The following is a 20,138-nucleotide window of genomic DNA, read 5'->3' as shown; positions in this document are numbered from 1 at the left end:
ACAGTCTGATCACTCGGAGTTCAAATACATTGATTGGAAGTCTGGACTCTTCCAGCATCCAGATCCCCTGAGTAGAATGTTTGCAGAGGATGCCTCCCCAGCTGGAAAGGGTGGCATCCCTGGTGATCACTGTCCAATGCAAGGGGAGGAAAGATTTTCCCAAACAAAGCCACCATATCAGGGACTCCTTCGTTCCCCAGCTCAACCTGATCTGATTGTCCAGAGACTGCGGAGTCTTGTTCCATTTGGTCAGAATCTCATTTTGCGGGGACCTTGTATGGAACTGTGCAAACGGAACCACCTCAAAAAGGTAGATACCATCAGGCCCAGCACCCGCATGCAAGTCCAGAGAGATGACCATCTGCTGGACAGCAGGAGATAAATTGCAGCCTGCAATTTCTGGAGTTCGTCCACGTCCAGAGGAAGGAGCACTCTGGCCAAGGCCGAGTCCAGACTCAGACCCAGATAGTCCAGCTTTGTGGATGGAACCACACCAGACTTCTGAAAATTCAGAATGCAGCCAAACTCCCACAGAGTTCGTATGGTGATTTCCAGGTTGTCCACCAAAGCAGGAGGGGACTCCGCTCGCAGAAGGAGGTCATTCAAGTAGCCCATACGGCGATTCCCCCGTTGGCGTAACAAAGTTAGCACCAGGGCTAACACTTTTGTGAAGACCTGAGCAGCAGAGGCAAGACCAAAGTGTAACGCCACAAACTGATAATGCTCCTCTCCCACGGCAAAGCGGAGGAAGCGCTGGTGACCGGCACATATTGGAAAGTGAAGGTAAGCATCCTTGATGTCAATAGAGGCAAGAAAATCCCCCTGACGCAGGGATGCCAACCCCGTGTGAATGGGCTCTATTCTGAACTTCTGCACCCGCAAAAAGCAGTTCAGTGCCTTGAGGTCTAGGATTGGACACACCTAGCCTTTCTTCCTGGGAACTGTAAAACAGGTTTGAGTAAAAACCCTGAAAATGTTCCGGAACTGGACAATCACCCTTTGAAGTAACAGGTCTTGTACTGCGGCAAACAGACCCTGTAAGCGGTCCGGGGAAAGGCGCAATTTGGAAGGAAAGAACTTTGCCGGGGGACAAGAGCGAAACTCGATCCTGTAGCCGGACCGAATGACTTAGTCTTGTTTTGTACTAGGGAAATCCATGGGTCCAGGAATCAAAGCAGACATTCCCCCACCCAGATACGGGTGAGGGCACACCTTCATGCTGAAGGAACTTTGTCCGCAGGTCTGGAGAAGCCCACTCTGGGCTTGCCAGACCAGGTTCATTTGGATCCTCCAGAGGAGGCCCTGAAAAGCTACAAGCCCTTGTCAGTCGATCCTGAGGGACAAAAAAATTCTTATGAATACGACGAGGTTCCTTGCCTGCAGAAGAAAGGTACTCTTCCCCTCTGTGAGACCTTTAATGATGTCATCCAGGGTAGCTCCAAACAGGCGATCTCCTTTAAAGAGGAGATCAGTTAAGGCTTTTTTAGAAGTCTGGTGCGCAGACCAGCATTTGAGCCAGAAGACATGCCGAAGGACCACTGCCAAAACAAAGAGCCAAGCCACTAGGGGAGCCGCATACAATGAGGCATCATAGATAAAACTGCATCCCCTGGAACAGCTGGTCTGTCAGCTTAGCAAAGGCAGGGGGGAGCTGTTCTCCCTCCAGGTCACGGTGTAAAAGCTTAGCCCACTCGGTCAGAGCTTGCGACACTAGGGCAATGGTGAATACCAGCCTCAGTGTAGAACCAGCCAGAGTGTACATATTGTGGCCACAGCCTCCACCTTCCTGTCAGCCGGAACCCTAAAGGCCAGGGACTCTTCAACCGGAATTATGGTTGCCTTGTTCAATCTGGAAACTGGAGGGCCCACCACCGGTGAAACAGTCCACTTCTTAATAAGGGACTCCTCATAGGGGTAATGCGTAGAAAATCACTTAGGGGCCTCAAGAGGACGCTTTGGTCGTCCCCACTCTTTAGCGACAAGTTTCTCAAAATAGGCAGGGAAAGGAAACACCTTTGCCACTCGTGGCTTGTGAGTGCCAAAGGGAACCTGCGCCTCTGTCGCAGCTGCGTCCTCCATCTTCAAGGTCTCATGTACAGATACAATCAGTGCTTCCACCAGCGCGTTTTCGTCTAACCGTCCCAAGGAGGGGCCCACGTCCACCCCAAAAACAGGGGGAGAGGAGGGACAGCAAATCACCATACCAGGAACCAGGTGGGCACTGCTTTAGACAGAACCCCTTGCCATATAAATGGGGGGGCTAACGGCCAGAAGGAATGCTACGACACACGCTGAGACGAGGCCATATGCGATCGATTCTTTTTTTCCTAGTGTCCTACTCCTGTAGCGGGCAGTATAACCCAATGGTTATGAAGATCAGGAGCTGTGTCAGTCAATGAACAAAAGGGAAAAGAAATTTTGAATTTGGATACGGTTGAAGGTGCACCTTCTACTGGCTGTTCCTCATGTTCTGTCTGTAGGACAAAAGGTTCCATAGGAAAACATACCATCTGACACACTTGGCACACAGAACAAGCTAGTAAGGGGATGTTAGAAATTGAGTGATTGAGAAAAAGGAAACATAAAAAGCATGTTTACACCTTTAACTCACAAAAGGATCTGAGGTTCTCTTTTAAAATAAATCTAGCTTGATCTAAAGCAGGGTATTCAAAGAATGAAAGTAGTAGGATTCCTGCTGAACCAGCCGACTCTTGGTCTGTGTGTACTGCTTTCTGCTCAATAGACAAGTCCAACGACCAACTTCTGTTGAATGGTCATGCTGGAAAACCAGCATTTGATCAGTGCTTGCAGCCAATGATTACAAGCCATTCTTAGTCTTACAGTAAGTGATAGAGACTAAATCAAGGGCACAGGAGAAGTTTTTTTGCCTCATAAATGTCATGGCTAACATCACTAGCAAGGAGGCAAAAATGGAGCGACACATCAAAGATTTGAGCAAGAAGGCCTTCATAGGACAACATGTTAAAGTTAAAAAATAAATAAATACATTTTTCTCTAGATAACAGAACCACCTATATGACATGGGCCTAAGAACAGTAACCAGATTTCATAATTATTAAATTTGCATAACTGATTACATTTTTTTTATCTTTAATAAGATACAGAATAATCTTGTAGTAACTGCTATTAGCTGGCAGTCCTATTTCAACTACTTGATGCCCGCGTTATAGCCAAAAGACGGCTACAGTGTTGGCCTAAAATGCCTAGAGGGCCTTCATAGATGTCCTCCAGTTCTTGCGCTCTGTGATCGCCGAGCCAATGGGACTCGGCTGAACACAGAGCAGGGTAAAGGGCCAATGACAGCGGCCCTTTACCACGTGATCAGCTGTTAGCCACTGACAGCTAATCACATGATGTAAACAGAAGCCGGTTATCTGCTTTTTTTTTCCTCACGGTGCCAGCGTGAAGAAGAAAGCTGTTAACCGGGGTCTGTTAGAGGGACATAGGTCCCCTTAGTGCCCACGAGTGCTGCTAATCAGTGCCCACCAGTGCTGCCAGTCAGTGCCTCATAAACAGTGTCACTTATAAGTGCTACTTATCAGTGCCTCCTACCAGTGCCCATCAGTGCCGCCTATCAGTGCCCATCAGTGCTACCTATCAGTGCCACCTCATCAGTGCCCATAAAAGCAGCCTATTAGTGCCCATCAGTGAAGGACAAAAATTACCTGTTCGCAAAAATTTATAACAAAATATAAAAAAAGGTTTTGTATTTTTTTTCAAATTTTCGGTCTTTTTTGGTTTAGCAAAAAAATAATAAAGCCAGTGCTGATTAAATATCACCAAAAGAAAGCTCTATTTGTGTAAAAAAAAAAATGATAAAAATGTCATATGGGTACAGTGTTGCATTACCACGCAATTGTCATTCAAATTGTAAGAGCACTGAAAGCTGAAAATTAGCCTGGTCAGGAAGGGGTTATAAGTGCCCAGTATGCAAGTGGTTAATAAAATAACAAAACAGAAATACTTTCATCATACCTGATTCTCATAAGTCTCTTCTTGATATCGGATGGGAAGATCACTGGTGTGCACATATACATAGACCTGATGGTTGGAGGCAATGCCCCAGCAACATGCTTGTACAGCAGACAGGCGTTTGAACTCCTGTTGGTCATCTTTACATAGTTCCCACAGCTGTCCATCTGTAGAAAGTGTGTATACTTTGCCCCAAACATCTACCGCCCATAGCACAGTATTCGGCATTCTGATGCCTGAAAGAAAAAGCACAAAAGTAGGTGGGACATAAACAAACAAACGTCAGGTTGACTTAGGCCACATGCACACTAGCGCTTGGACTTGTGTGAATCAAATATCTGCAATTTCCGGGAGGCACGGGTGCCAGCAGCCTATCAAAATCTAGGACAGGCGGAAATAGGCGACTGGATGCTTTGCCAAGATGTACTAGTATTTGCGGGAAGTGTGTGCTCACGGACAAATTAATGGAACAAAGGCAACAGGACTAGATAATGTATCCGTGCCTCCAAAATTCAAGGATTGGACACACAAGGGCCAAAGCGCTAGTGTGCGCAAGGCCTTACAGGTGCAAAACTAGCACTCTGGAGCATTTTCTTCATAACTTTTATATACAAATTAACTGCTAGGCTGTTTCTATCTGGATATTAAAATTCATATCAGCTAGTTCTAGTATAATATTTATATACTTTTGGCAAGCCTCCTTAAAGCTGTTAATTGTATAATGTTCAATATCCACAATAAAAAGATTACGACAAACAAATCACGCACAATCGTTACTTCACAACCTGCCCTGGTTGCCCTTACCCTTCAGCATTTTATATTCATTGCTTAGTAAATTTTAATAATGTGAATAAATTGCTAATATTAATATGATCTTGCATGCAGATCAGATGGTGGGGTCCTGGCAGATACAACGATCAGGATCTGTGAAGAATAATATATTGGTGTCAATAATGAGCTCCTTCTCACCAACCCTTCGACCAGATCCCACTGATGGGAGAAAGAGAACAGGGAGACTGGAGGAAGGGGGAGGGAATCATTTTTCATGTTTCAGCGAATACCGTGCAAAGTGGGAAATAAAGTAGCCCAGATTTTGTAATCCTATGATCTCACCAAAGATGGACTACACATGTATTCCCAGTGAAATTCATTGATCCTCTTAGAAGGTAGCATAGGTTTAATGTTGTAATCTGTCACACAGGGATCACCATGATTCCACCCCTTTTCAGTCCAGCAAGAATTTGAAAAAAAAAAAAAAAAAGAAGAAGGGAGGGTGGGGTGGTTGTCGGACTCCAACCTGCTCCCCCAAACAAGCATTGTTGGGAACAAATAAAAATCTGAAAACCATAATTCACTCAAACCTTCAGCATAGAAAAAAAGCTATTCAGTCGCAAGGATTGCATGAGGACTCGAGGACATACAATGCGATTAGAGGAGAAGCGTTTTAACCTCAGGCAACGCAGGGGGTTCTTTACTGTAAAGCCCCGTACAGATGATAAGAAATTCGGCCGGGAAATTTCGTCCGACAACCGATCTGACGATTTTTGGCTTGTTAGTATGGTGCTTCCGACAACCGACTCCGACTTTTCGGCCGAAAAAATTCTGGTGTGCAGGCTATATAATTTTTGTCGTCCGTCAACACACGTCTGATTTTCGTATCATTAGTACAGATTTCGACGGGAAAAAATCTTATGAGCAAGATTAGGCATGCTCAGAGATGAAAAAACACATAGAAAGCAATCCAACACATGACATCACTTTTAAATAGAATTCTGTCCTACGGGAAAATTCGTGTGCAGTCTAGAGCACATTCCGACCAACAGACACCACTCTGGACAAAAGACGGACGACCGGTCGGCAGAAATTCGTTGCGTGTGTACGAGGCTTTAGGGCTACAAGATTGTGGAATTCTCTACCACAAGAGGTGGTTTCTGCGGGACGTATGGTTACTTTCAAAAGACTCATAGACGTACATCTCAAGGGTCAGAACATTAAAGGGTATGAGAGATGATTACGGCCATGCGCGCCTCCACAGGTTGAACTGCATGGACTATTGTCTTTATTCAACTTCAACTACTATGTAAACCTCAGGGGTAACAGCACCATTAAACCCATCCCCCTTGATACATATAGAAATAAGAGAATGCTTGGCAGCCTTGTGAGTGATCTTTCATACAGAAGATTGTTCCATAAATAGAAATGATCTCTGCTGAAAAATAACAAGGTTTTGCAGGATACACTGCACTGTGCCAGATCTTGTTGAGAGGAGATAGGAAATGACCATTTGCACTGTACAGTATATACAGGCGGTCCCCGGGTTACAAACAAGATAGGGACTGTAGGTTTGTTCTTAAGTCGAATTTGTAAGTCAGAACAGGTACATTTGTTAAGTTTAGCTTCAGACAAAAGAATCATTTTTAAGTTTTTTGGATAGCATTGGGAAGGGTTAACACCCTTGTACCATTTGTTTTGCTGTCTATGCCCCTGTTCCGAAGATTCCACCTCACTTTCTGTCCCTATGACAATTGGATTTTGAAAATTTTGGGTTGTTGTGGAAATAAGGATTAGTGATAAAGCTTCAGTGGAGACGCCTTTTTCCCCAAGAGAACTCTTACAGGAGGGGGTTTCCTAGGGCTAGATTTCTCCTCACTTCCTGTTGTCTTCCTCCATTTGTAAGTAGGAGTCGTTTGTAAGTCGGATGTTTGTAACCCGGGGACCGCCTGTACCCCTTCAATCAGCTTAAAAGGAAAACTCTCCCTTTTTTTTTCTTAATGTTCTGTCCCCCAGGGAACAAAGTACATGTTGTAATTTGCTCCATGTTCCCATGTGCTTTGCAAGCCTAGTTCTGAGGTCAGACAGGGCACCCCCCCCCCCCCCCATAACTGTCCAACAACGTAGCTAGCAAGGAGACATCTGCTTGATAACCGCCACTTGTCTTGGCTCCAAGTACTTGTCCAAGATAAGTTCCACCAAAAGGAATGCAGAAGGAAGTGGGAGGTGTGCGTCAGTCTTCCATCACTCTCTATTCCTTTTACCACTTGATTCAGGGATGTACTTGGAGTCAAGCCATGCACCATTTTTTTGTAGCTATGTCCTTGCTAGCTACGTTGTCAGATGGCCATGGGGGAAGGAGGGCACTCTATCAAACCTCATAGCTAGGGTTACAAAGCATGTAGGAACATCGGTCTAAGTAGCTGTTTAGTGGTCTGTCTGTTTGATAGGAAGAATGAATTGTACTCTGGACCAGGGGCGTAACTACAGGGGTTGCAATTGCTACCGGGCCCCATGCTCCAGGGGGCCTGTGCAGCTCCCCTGTACACCTGGATAGGAGGGGTGGCGGGGGCAGCATGTCGAGAAATCACTGTCCTCCTTTTTCCTCCTGTAGCTGCAGGAGGAAAATGAAGGGGATTGGTTCCTCTGTATGCTGCCCCCGCCACTCCTACTGTCCAGTTCACTTGTGTTCTGCTGTCTCTGGGCCCCTGTGTGCTCCCCTGGTCCCCCCCCCCCCCATATTGTGCTCCCTCCCCTCTCCTGCCGGCTGCTGCAGGGGATGTGTCACAATAGAGAACCAGGAAGAGGTCGGTAAATATGTCATTTACCTGCTCCATCCTTTTCTGAATGGACAGAGTCATAGTCAGTGACATTGTAAAAAAAATAAAATAAAATGATGAAAAATAATTCAATTAAAATACCAAAAAATAAAAAACTACTGACACCAGTGGGTGAAGTTCCAGGATCGCAAAGGTCACACTTGCAACCGGGCAATGGCATTCCACCACCGTGGGGAGACCCCATGATGGCAGGAAGGGGGCCCACTGCAGAACTTGTGAAAGGGTCCCACTGCGGGACCGTAATAAAGGGCCCTGCAATGAGAGTAAAGGGCCCCAGGATCAGTGGAAAGAGCCCCAGGCTTGAAGGGAGGGGCCCTGGCCAGGGGTCCGGGGGGCCCTTTATGGTTTCTTGCACCGGGGCCCTATAAGTTCTAGTTACGCCTCTGCTCTGGACCAGCCTTTTTAAACCAGGGTGCCTTGGCAAAATGCCTACAAATTGCCACAAAATTGTATACAAGCCAGCAGATGGATGAAGCCTGCCTATTAGTTACAGAAAGCCACAAGTTTTTATTGTGCACCATTACAACCTTCTAGCCACCAGCGTCCAAACAACCAATGACTCTCCCCTGCCCCTCCCTGTCAGCGCTGGAGTCACATTAGCTGAATGATGGGAGAAAAACTGAAGGAGAAGAGAAACATTGGAATACTAGTCACTACCAGTGTGCAAAAAGGTGTATTGGATTCAGAAGAATAAATCACCTCTAACATTGGATGTCCTACATGTGTGGATGTTGATGTATAATGTAAAACTATAATAATAGTTTATTACATTTTAGAATAGGGTGTCTTGACTGACTAAAGGTTAAAAAACACTGCTCTGGACTATTCTACTGCAACACTCCTCACCATAAAACAGATCATGGTCTACACCCAAGGCTCCTCACAGAGGCCCATTCATGGATAGATACAAAGCTGTGTTTCTAGGTTCAGTCATTTATGGATTAAACCCCAACTCCAGCCAAAAAACTTTTTTGTTGGGGTTTAACTTGGTAAATTTTGCAAAGATGTCATCTTACATCCTGACCCTCTAAAAGCAGGACAAGAAATAGGGGGAGGGGCCGAGACAGGAAGTCATAGACAAAAATAATAACAACATGACAGAGATTCTAACCCTTACCCATTTTCCTGAAAATGTGTGTTTTGTTGCAGCTTGTTTCTTTACTGAAGACATTCACATGTTTCTGTAAGATAAACTCTCCATACGGGGCTTACGGGGCAAATGTAATCTGTACTCTGTTTTAAAAATGTTAAAGTGTATGTAAACTCAAACAATACATTTCTCTTATTTACTCCCTTTTAGTCAGTTAAATCTGCTAGTGAATGGGTTTTATTATATCTGTTCAAAATGTAAAAAAAAAAAGAAAAAGTAGCTCTTTCTTTATCCAGCCAGAAATCTTGTGATCCGATAACAGTACAGAGGCAGAGAGCGCAGGAAGTTATCAGATAGCATTCTTTCCTGATAATCTCCGTGGACTACAACGCACCTCCTCCTGTTATGAAGGGGATGATATGTAATCCTAACAGTTTTTGTCTTACAGTGATTGTAAAGTCTTTTAAAAAAACAAACATGTTATACTTTCCTGCTTTGTGCAGTGGTTTTGCACAGAGCAGCCCGGATGCTCCTCTTCTCGGGTCCCTGGCTGGAGATCCTGGTCCCTCCCTCCTGTTGAGTGCCCCCACAGCAGGCAGCTTGTTATGGGGGCACCTGTGCCGAGCCGTAGCTTTGTGTATCCATTCTAAACAGGGCTGCCGTTCAGCCCCACCCCTCTCTCTTCTGATTGGCTGAGTTTGATTGACAGCAATGAGAGCCAATGGCGCTACTGCTGTGTTTTAGCCAATCAGGAGAGAAAGTCCAGGATGGCAGAGGCACTCGTGGACATCGTTGCACACAGAAGGCTTTTTATCTTAATGGATAAAATGCATTAAGATAAAAAGCCTTCGGACTTTACAACCCCTTTAATATACCGATTTCCCCAGGGTGACAACACTACTCAGTATGGTAGGAAGGAAATGAGTTAAGGGTCGGAATACCAGTATAAATTAAGTGCCGGGTCACACTTATGCGATGCGGGAATGTTCCCGCATCGCAAACGCACCCCTGGCAGTTCACACTGCCATATACGATACGCTGGGGGTGTCAATGAAAAGTTAACGACACCCCCAGTTTGATCGCATATCGCAGTGCATTCTTTACAGTTCGCACAGGATCGGATCGCACAAGTGTGAACCACTGTGCGATCCGATCCTGATGCGGCTGAAAAAAAGGGTCATGTGCGACTTTGGTGCGGGTGCAGTGCGAATTTAGCCATACAAAGTGTATGGCTGAATTTGCACCGCACAGCCGATCGCATGTAATGAAGGAGAGGTGCGCTCCGATATTACATGCGATCGCCGCAGCCGCAAGAATGTGAACCGGCACTAAAGGAAAAATGGGAAAAAAGAAAATGATACAGCCACTAGGTTTAAAGATGGCCATAGATGGTTTGAAGCCATATCAGCACAGCCAAATACGGTTTGAATTTCGGCTGGTTTGGCAGAAACCGGACAAGATTTGAACCATGTATTGACAGGCTGAAAGTACCCAAGTTGATCAATTGATTTGCCTGGGTATAACCAGCCTAAAACTGCACAATTCTTGATAAACATCATCTTTCACATTACACAAAAAATTGGGCTAACTTTACTGTTTAGTTTTTTTTTTTTTTTATTCACTGAAGTGTATTTTTCCCAAAAAAAAACTGCATTTGAAAGACAGCTGCACAAATACAGTGTGACACAAAATATTGCAATGTCCGCCATTTTATTCTCTAGGGTCTCTGCTAAATATATATATATATATATATATATATATATATATATAAATAAAATGTTTAGGGGTTCTAAGTAATTTTCTAGCAAAAAATACTGAGTTTGACTTGTAAGCAACAATGTTAAGAAAAAAATTAGTCTTTAAAGAGGAAGTAAACCCTCCTCTACAACTTGTACCTATAGGCAAGCCTATGATAAGGCTTACCTATAGGTACTGTAAATATCTCCTAAACATGTACCGTTTAGGAGATATTTACCTTACATGTCGCCAGTGACGTCACTGGCGCATGCGCTCTGAAGGAACGGCCGATCGTGCCGTTCCTTCAGAGCCCCGTGCCGTGACTGTCGGCTCCCGCGCGCGTGCGCGGGAGTGACGTCACCGCGGCTCCGGCCAATCAGATGGCCGGATGCCGCGATCCCGGAAGACGGGCGACTAGACATGTCGCCCGTCATAGAGGTGAGTGAGCGGCACGGCGGGGGCTCGTTCTGAGGTAAGTATTGCATAATGAGCTAATATGCGATGCATACTAGCTCATTATGTCTTTCTTTTGCAGGGTGTAAAAAAAAAAAAAAAAATTTATACGAGTTTACAACCTCTTTAAAGTGGTTGTAAACCCACCTTTATAACTTGTACCTATAGGTAAGCCTATAACAAGGCTTACCTATAGGTACTGTAAATATCTCCTAAACTTGCACCATTTAGGAGATATTTACCTTACATGCAGCCGATGACGTCATCTGCACATGTGCTCTGAAGAAACGGCCGCCCGTGCCGTTTCTTCAGAGTCCTGTGCCGTGAACTCACACGGCTCCGACCAGTAATACAACTGGAGTCCGCAGACCCGGAAGGAAGACGGGCTAAGATGGATGCGGTGCATACTAGCACATTATGCATTTACTTTGCAGGGAAGAAAAGAAAAAAAAACTGACACTTTACTTCTTCTTTAAGTGGTAAACTGACCTCATATACAGACCGAAGTTTATCCCTTTGATCTAAAAGAGCTAAATGATCCCATGTTTCTATTTATCAGTCAGTGTTAAGCAATGTTGTATCAAACTTTGCAGGCTGTTTTCTTTTTATTTTGACAGGTCTGAGCAGAGAACAGCTCTGCACTTACATATACTGTGCAAATGCCGAATGAGGATCCTGAGGGGGGTTGAATTGAGATTGCGATTTCATAACAATCAATCATGGACCTCTAAACTAGCCTGTCTGATTTTTCATGTAATTATTGCTAATGGCTGTTGCCAGGGTCCTGTCAGCGATCCAGTGCTGTCCTGGCTGCAGCACAGCTCCTTTCACTTCCTGCTCTATGAGAGACACAGAGCAGCGGGAACCACTGGCTCCTGCTGCTGTTAGTCAGATCTTATAAGAAGGGAGTGGCGGGCATGGCTGAGCCTTCCCTGTGTGTCTATGGTTACACACTGTTCGGCTCAGGAGCACACCCGCACGGGTGCCCCAATAACACAAGGCTTGCTATGGGGCGCCTGCAGGAAGAAAAGAGTGGATAGCGTCAGTCAGAGACTCCAGAAGAGGAGGCTCAGGACCACTCTGTGCAATACCACTGCACAAAGCATGTAACATGTGATTGAGCCCTTAAAGTGGAACTAAAAGGTGAATAACGGCGTGTGTCTCTTGGTCCCTCGCTGGCATCCTCTTCTGAGTGCCAGTCTTCAGGCCTCTTCATTGGCCATCGGGGGGGGGGGGGGGGTGGGGGTGACATCTCTCCTGCCCATGTGCAGGAGCAAGTCGGCCCGGCATTGTAAGGCAAGCTGCGCATGTACAAATCAATTTACAGCACTGGAGAAGACAGCAAGCAGGCAGGTAGCGGCATTTTATTGTAGAAGAGGCAGTGCATTTTTCTTCTGTAATGAAAGACTGCCTACTCACGGTTTCTTACAGCGGAACTTCAGTTCCATTTTATAGTTCTCGGTGAGGAGGAAAGAGAGCCGGAAGTCTAGAAAAATGCAAATCTTGATGTTTGCTTCACAAAACGCTTAATGAAATTTAAACATGTACATTAAGCCAACATGTTTCGGGGGAATGGACTGTTAATATGTACATATGGGTGGGGGTTGTTTCCGGGCGATTTCCCAACTTCGAGCTTCAGAGTGACAGAATGCCAGCTCGTGATGATGCCTGGGCATCACAGCCAGCAGGCATTCTGCCAATCTGAATCTGCCTGTGCATTACCGCCAGCCGGCATTCTGCCAATCTGAACTTGCCTGTTCATCACCGCCAGCCGGCATTCTGCCAATCTGAACTTGCCTGTTCATCACTGCCAGCCGGCATTCTGCCAATCTGAACTTGCCTGTGCATCACCGCCAGCCAGTATTCTGCCAATCTGAATTTGCCTGTGCTTCACCGCCAGCCGGCATTCTGCCAATCTGAATTTGCCTGTGCATCACTGCCAGCCGGCATTCTGCCAATCTGAATGTGCCTGTGCATCCCAGCCAGCCGGCATTCTGCCAATCTGAATCTGCCTGTGCATCACCGCCAGCTGGCACTCTGCCAATCTGAATCTGCCTGTGCATCACCACCAGCAGGCATATTGCCAATCTGAATCTGCCTGTGCATCACCACCAGCAGGCATATTGCCAATCTGAATCTGCCTGTGCATCACCACCAGCCGGCATATTGCCAATCTGAATCTGTCTGTGCATCACCGCCAGCCGGCATTCTGCCAATCTGAACTTGCCTGTTCATCACCGCCAGCCGGAATTCTGCCAATCTGCACTTGCCTGTGCATCACCGCCAGCCAGTATTCTGCCAATCTGAATTTGCCTGTGCTTTACCACCAGCCGGCATTCTGCCAATCTGAATCTGCCTGTGCATCACCACCAGCAGGCATATTGCCAATCTGAATCTGCCTGTGCATCACCACCAGCAGGCATATTGCCAATCTGAATCTGCCTGTGCATCACCACCAGCAGGCATATTGCCAATCTGAATCTGCCTGTGCATCACCACCAGCCGGCATATTGCCAATCTGAATCTGTCTGTGCATCACCGCCAGCCGGAATTCTGCCAATCTGAATCTGTCTGTGCATCACCGCCAGCCGGAATTCTGCCAATCTGAATCTGTCTGTGCATCACCGCCAGCTGGAATTCTGCCAATCTGAATCTGCCTGTGCATCACCGCCAGCCGAAAATTTTGCCAGTCTGAACCTGTCTGTGCATCACCGCCAGCTGGCATATTGCCAATCTGAATCTGCATCACCACCAGCCGGCATTCTGCCAATCTGAAGCTGCCTGTGCATTATCAACAGCCAGCATTCTGCCAATCTGAATCTGCCTGTGCATCACCGCCAGCCGAAAATTCTGACAGTCTGAATCTGCCTGTGCATCACCGCCAGCTGGCATATTGCCAATCTGAATCTGTCTGTGCATCACCACCAGCCGGCATTCTGCCAATCTGAATCTGCATCACCACTAGCCGGCATTCTGCCAATCTGAAGCTGCCTGTGCATCATCGACAGCCGGCATTCTGCCAATCTGAAGCTGCCTGTACATCATCGACAGCCGTCAATTCTGACAATCTGAAGCTGCCTGTGAATCATCGACAGCCGGCATTCTGCCAATCTGAAGCTGCCTGTGCATCATCAACAGCCGGCATATTGCCAATCTGAATCTGTCTGTGCATCACTACCAGCCGGCATTCTGCCAATCTGAATCTGCATCACCACCAGCCGGCATTCTGCCAATCTGAAGCTGCCTGTGCATCATCGACAGCCGGCATTCTGCCAATCTGAAGCTGCCTGTGCATCACCGCCAGCTGAAAATTCTGCCAATCTGAATCTGTCTGTGCATCACCGCCAGCCGGCATTCTGCCAATCTGAAGCTGCCTGTGCATTATAAACAGCCGTCATTCTGCCAATCTGAAGCTGCCTGTGCATTATCAACAGCCGTCATTCTGCCAATCTGAAGCTGCCTGTGCATTATCAACAGCCGTCATTCTGCCAATCTGAAGCTGCCTGTGCATCATCGACAGCCGGCATTCTGACAATCTGAATCTGCCTGTGCATCACCGCCAGCTGGCATATTGCCAATCTGAATCTGTCTGTGCATCACTACCAGCCGGCATTCTGCCAATCTGAATCTGCATCACCACCAGCCGGCATTCTGCCAATCTGAAGCTGCCTGTGCATCATCGACAGCTGGCATTCTGCCAATCTGAAGCTGCCTGTGCATTATCAACAGCCGTCATTCTGCCAATCTGAAGCTGCCTGTGCATCATCGACAGCTGGCATTCTGCCAATCTGAAGCTGCCTGTGCATTATCAACAGCCGTCATTCTGCCAATCTGAAGCTGCCTGTGCATCATCGACAGCCGGCATTCTGACAATCTGAATCTGCCTGTGCATCACCGCCAGCTGGCATATTGCCAATCTGAATCTGTCTGTGCATCACTACCAGCCGGCATTCTGCCAATCTGAATCTGCATCACCACCAGCCGGCATTCTGCCAATCTGAAGCTGCCTGTGCATCATCGACAGCTGGCATTCTGCCAATCTGAAGCTGCCTGTGCATTATCAACAGCCGTCATTCTGCCAATCTGAAGCTGCCTGTGCATCATCGACAGCTGGCATTCTGCCAATCTGAAGCTGCCTGTGCATTATCAACAGCCGTCATTCTGCCAATCTGAAGCTGCCTGTGCATCATCGACAGCTGGCATTCTGCCAATCTGAAGCTGCCTGTGCATTATCAACAGCCGGCATTCTGCCAATCTGAAGCTGCCTGTGCATCACCGCCAGCCGGCATATTGCCAATCTGAATCTGTCTGTGTATCATCACCAGCCGGCATTCTGTCAGTCAATCTGAAGCTTGCATTTAAAACTTTTTATAAATCACTCTGGTAAAAAAAAAATGCACCCATAACTACAAACTCACAGTCCTGAAGAAGGGGGGTGTCCATTGCCCCGAAATGTGTTTGCTGAATGTTCATGTTTACATTTGCAATAGATGTTTTGTAAATCCTACATCAAGCGTTGCAATTTTCTGGACACCTTCCTCTTCACCCAAGGCTTCTCGCTTCAATAACCACAAGGTCATACCGGAGAGGTAGCAGCCCAAGCCCCCTAGGGCAGTGGTCCTCAACTCCGGTCCTCAGGGCCCACTAACAGGCCAGATTTTAAGTATTACCTTGGGGAGATGCAGACTAGAATACTGCAATCACTGAGCAGCAAATTATATCACCTGGGATGTATTTCAGTTATCTTGCAAACCTGGCCTGTTAGTGGGCCTGGAGGACCAGGGTTGATGACCACTGCCCTAGAGGGAGGGAGGGCGAGGGCGAGGGCGAGGGCGGGGGCGCCGCCCCCCCCCCCCCCCCACCATCCATCATTAGGCCCAACCCACTGCAAGGGATTCCTTCCTCGCTGACGATGAAGCCCTTGACCTACAACTAGTGACCGATCCACTAATTTCAGCATGGTCTCCAGCCGAAGACCGGATTCCAGCTGTGAGCAGACACCATGTGATGCCGGTTATTACCCCACAAAGTCTTTCCTACCCCCCAACTTTGACTTTATAACAGAAGGCCAGGCTTTCTCTGTTGTGATGGCAAAGCCCTGCCACATGTTATTTGCCTGTGCAATCAGACTGCTCCAGCGGCCATTCAGGGCATTCTTACTGGACAGAGCCGGGACAGTGGGCAGGGCTTAGCTACGAAGTGAGATCAGAATGGCGTCTTCAGCAGCACATCCTGTATTTACCCTGGTTCACACCAGTGCGGCTTTGAAATGGTGCAATGTCAAAGCTGCAAATCAGTGCATTTTGGACCTCCGATTTCATTGCGGCTTGTGACTTTGTTTAACAGAAGTCAATGCAAATCGCAATGAACTCGTAAAAAAGTAGCGCAGAAACCTTTTTTAAAGTCGCAGATTCATGAGTCGCAGCGATATTCATTGCCGGCAATGCGGTCTGACTTGTCATGCGATTTGGAACTGTCAGATTGCAATACAAATCACGCCGGTGTGAACCAGGACTAAATATGGTAACATACACTGTGTACAATGCAACATAATATCCACCCTGAGAATCATTCCTACACTATGGCTGCCATCTGGACCTGCTTTCCAATGGACACGAGGAATATTTAAAGTTCCCTGCTGAAAAGGCTGACAGAGTCCTGAAGTGACAACACTGCCCAGTACAAAGTCAATGATATCATGTCTCACAGATATATATAGTGAGGGGTATTGGCAGGCAGCCCTGCAGTCTATAGGCTCCTTGTAATTCTTCATTTCCTGGCACATGGCTGTCACTGAACACACACACAGCTTACCTGCCTGTCAGTGACTACTCCCGGGGACACGTACAACGGCTCTCCCCTCACTGGTCACACCGACACTCATTGGAGATGTTGACACACTGGGGCCACTGCTGTGAAACTACTCCTCTGATTGGCTCAGCCACGGAGGAGGCAACACGGCTAGAACCTGCTCCTCCTATTGGTGGCTGCGGCAAAGGAAGGGCGGAAGGTGAGCTGCTATTGGTCACAGAGATTCCACGTCAGTGTAGATGACAAAACAGCAGCACAGTGTGGCTGCGTAAGTGCGTATTGGTGTGGAGTGATGTGTGAGGGAAACAGGAAGATTGCTGTGCTTTACCCAACTGTTCCTTCACTCACCTGACACTTCCATGTCATATACAAGTCCTGTGATAGTAACACATGATTCCTGTCAGATGCACAGAGGAGAGTCCTGGCTGCACGTTGCACCTGTTTTCCTCACAAATTTGACAATAAAAACATAATTTTTCCTCACACCTGAGCATTTTCAGCTCGTAAAGCGCTTATTTTTGAAGTTGCAAAACGCCCAACAAGCAAAATCCTATTTATTTCAATAGCCCCTGTTCACCTATAAGCGTTTTGTTGCTTGAAGTTCAAAAAAGTACATGAGCTTCTTTTTTGGCATATTACTAGAGTTTTTGTTAGATGTCAATGCCTGCCTTCAAACACCTGCAAAAAAATGCCTGAAAAACGCCTGAGAAAACTCCTGAAAAACACCCAAACAAACGCCTGATAATAATTCGCTCAGGTGTGAATGGAGCATAAATGGTGGATTTTTTTCTGTTATATTGGCTTTGAAGAAGTATTTTATAAGCTTGCTTATGATTTTATAAGAAAAAGTTTGGGTTGTTTGTTCCTGACCTTGAAAATCCCTTTCAGTACACCGTCCCTCAGTAATGCACCCGTCTGTTATGGTTCATTCACACCATGTACGATGACCTTCATAGGTCAATGCAGGCTCAACGCCAGGGAACACCCAAAACAATGGTTCTCTCTGCACTTTAGTGCCGGTTCACACTGCTGCGGCGATCGCATGTAATATCGGAGCGCACTGCTCCTTCATTACATGCGATCGGCTGTGCGGTGTGAGTTTAGCCATACACATTGTATGGCTAAATTCGCACTGCACCCGCAGCAAAGACGCACAGGACCCTTTTTTGCAGCCGCATCAGGATCGGATCGCACAGCGGTTCACACTTGTGCGATCCGATCCTGTGCGAACTGTAAGATCGCACTGCGATATGCGATCAAACTGGGGGTGTCGTTAAGATTACATTGACACCCCCAGCCTATCGCATATGGCAGTGTGAACTGCCAGGGGTGCGTTTGCGATGCGGGAACAGGCTGCGAATTCGCAGCCTTCCCGCATCGCATAAGTGTGAACCGGGGCTTAAGGCTGGGTTCACACAAGTGCAATTTGGATGCGGGTTTCCCTGCATCCAATTCGCATGACAGGAGAGTGCCAGTTCAAACATCTCTGTGGCGGCTGCAGAGCGGGTTGCACAGGAGCCCTGTGTGTCTTTGGCTCCAATTCAGGTCCGAATTCAGGCAGAAATTCAGGCCTAAGTTGTCTCCGAGGCTGGGTTCACACTAGGGTTGCCATCTCATCCCTGTAAAACCAAACACATACGGTAATATTTACACAGGTTCTGTGGCTGATTAATGTGGTAATCAAATTCACTTAGCCCCCGTTCACATAGGTGCAATTTGACAGGAAAAAATAACATGACAAATCGCAGCCTATTGCCGGCAATAGCACCGGTCCAATCGGTGCGACGCCGACTTAGCGGCACTGCACTGAATTCCAAAATAAGTTCCTGCACTACTTGTTGCGATTTCGGGGCGACTTCAATAGATATCTGTGCATGAACCCGCACAGATGTCTTTCAAGTCACTCCAAAGTCGGACTGAAATGCAGCTTTAAAATTGTGCAGGTTCCGATGAAATTGCACGATTTCAAAGCTGTGTTCAATGCGAACAAGGGCTTAGTGCCTTACATGCATTAAATTAGCCCCAGAACCTGTGTAATTATTATGTGTCTGGTTTTAAAGGGCTGAGGTGGCAACCCTAGTTCACACTTGTGCAAATTGGATGTGGGTTTTCCCCGCATCCAATTCGTATGACAGGAGAGTGGGCCTGGCTCTCAATGGAGCCGGTTCACACAGCTCCAGGGCGGCTGCGGAGCGCATTGCACAAGGGCCCTGTGCGTTTTTTGCTCCATGTTAGGTCCGAATTCAGGCAAAAATTCAGGCCTGATTCGTCCCTGAAACGGAGAGCAAGGACGCATCAGACCCCTGTGTATGAGCCACATCCGCACTAAATGTGAACCCAGCCTGAAACAGAGAACAGGGATGCACTGGACCCCTGCTGTGAGCCGTGTCCGTATTAGGTGTGAACCCAACCTTGTTGTATTGTCAAAGTGGCGGCCCTCCAGCTGTTGCGGAACTACAAGTCCCATGAGACATTGCAAGGCGGACAGTTAAAAGCATGACTCCCACAGGAAGAGGCACGATGGGACTTGTAGTCCCCCCCTTTGGTGTTCTATCGGGTTGAGTGGAAAGATTATCAGCAATACTTCACTATTGGAGTTTCTTTCTTCTTTGCATTTCCTGGATATTGTTCCCTTATACAACTGAATCGGTAAACTATTGAGGATTTACTGCCTATTACCCCTAATGGTGGTTTGTTTCTGATATATGCACTTTATATGATTACTTATAATCACCTTGAACGGGTTCCCGGATTGGAACACTAAATTTATTGTGTAATTTTATATTTGTGTATTTTTATGTATTTGATATCACATATCCACATATAATTATCAACATTCTATTGATTATACCCACATATTTATTTAATTTATGATCACTAGCATATTACATTTATATTTTTACCGTATGCACATTAATATTGGTTTTAGACCACTAAAAGCACTTTAGTTTGCATTGTCTGCACTTAACTTATTTACTGACCCCAGATTTCAATCATATGTGGATCCCTTACCCATCTTCCTTTATCTAACTTGTGGCAGCGCCACTTACCTCCACACTCACTTTTATACACTTGATATAGCTTTGCTATATTATGAGGTAGGCTGCAGCCAGTTCCATTAAACCATAAGCGCGGAAATTTTTCACTCCTTCAACAAGTCGGATAGAAGTCGCCTCAAAGTAGTACAGGACCCTTTTCTGAAGTCGGAGCGACTTCAGTCGTGCCAATTAAGACGGCTCTCATTTATTTACATTGCATTTGTTATGACAAGCGACTTGGGGCAACTTGAGGGCACACAAGTCGCCTGACAAGTCCTGGTAGTGTGATCGGAGTCTTAGATTTAGCAGGAATTATGCGAGTTATGTTATATTATTTGTGTCTGCTAATAGTGATTTTGTTGTAGTTTTAGCGAAAGATATCTTTAATATTTTCTTGTCTGTACG

The 20,138-nt window shown here is 46.5% G+C and overlaps 1 protein-coding gene across 1 annotated transcript in view; it reads right to left on the bottom strand.

Annotated features, from left to right (window-relative positions):
- TECPR1 (tectonin beta-propeller repeat containing 1) overlaps positions 1-16,868 on the bottom strand; it is a 163,510-nt gene extending 146,642 nt beyond the window's left edge. The window contains exons 1-2 of the mRNA XM_082260923.1: positions 16,699-16,868; positions 3,997-4,229 (exon numbers count right to left, since the gene is read on the bottom strand). Of these exons, the coding sequence (XP_082117049.1) occupies positions 3,997-4,221 (225 nt within the window). The 5' untranslated portion in view covers positions 4,222-4,229; positions 16,699-16,868. The remainder of the gene's footprint in view (positions 1-3,996; positions 4,230-16,698) is intronic.
- Between the last annotated feature and the right edge of the window lie 3,270 nt (positions 16,869-20,138).

The sequence above is a fragment of the Pelophylax lessonae genome (assembly GCF_965119305.1).
Source record: "Pelophylax lessonae genome assembly, chromosome: 6".
NCBI classification, from domain to species: domain Eukaryota; kingdom Metazoa; phylum Chordata; class Amphibia; order Anura; family Ranidae; genus Pelophylax; species Pelophylax lessonae.
This window is presented reverse-complemented; position numbering and strand designations above follow the sequence as displayed.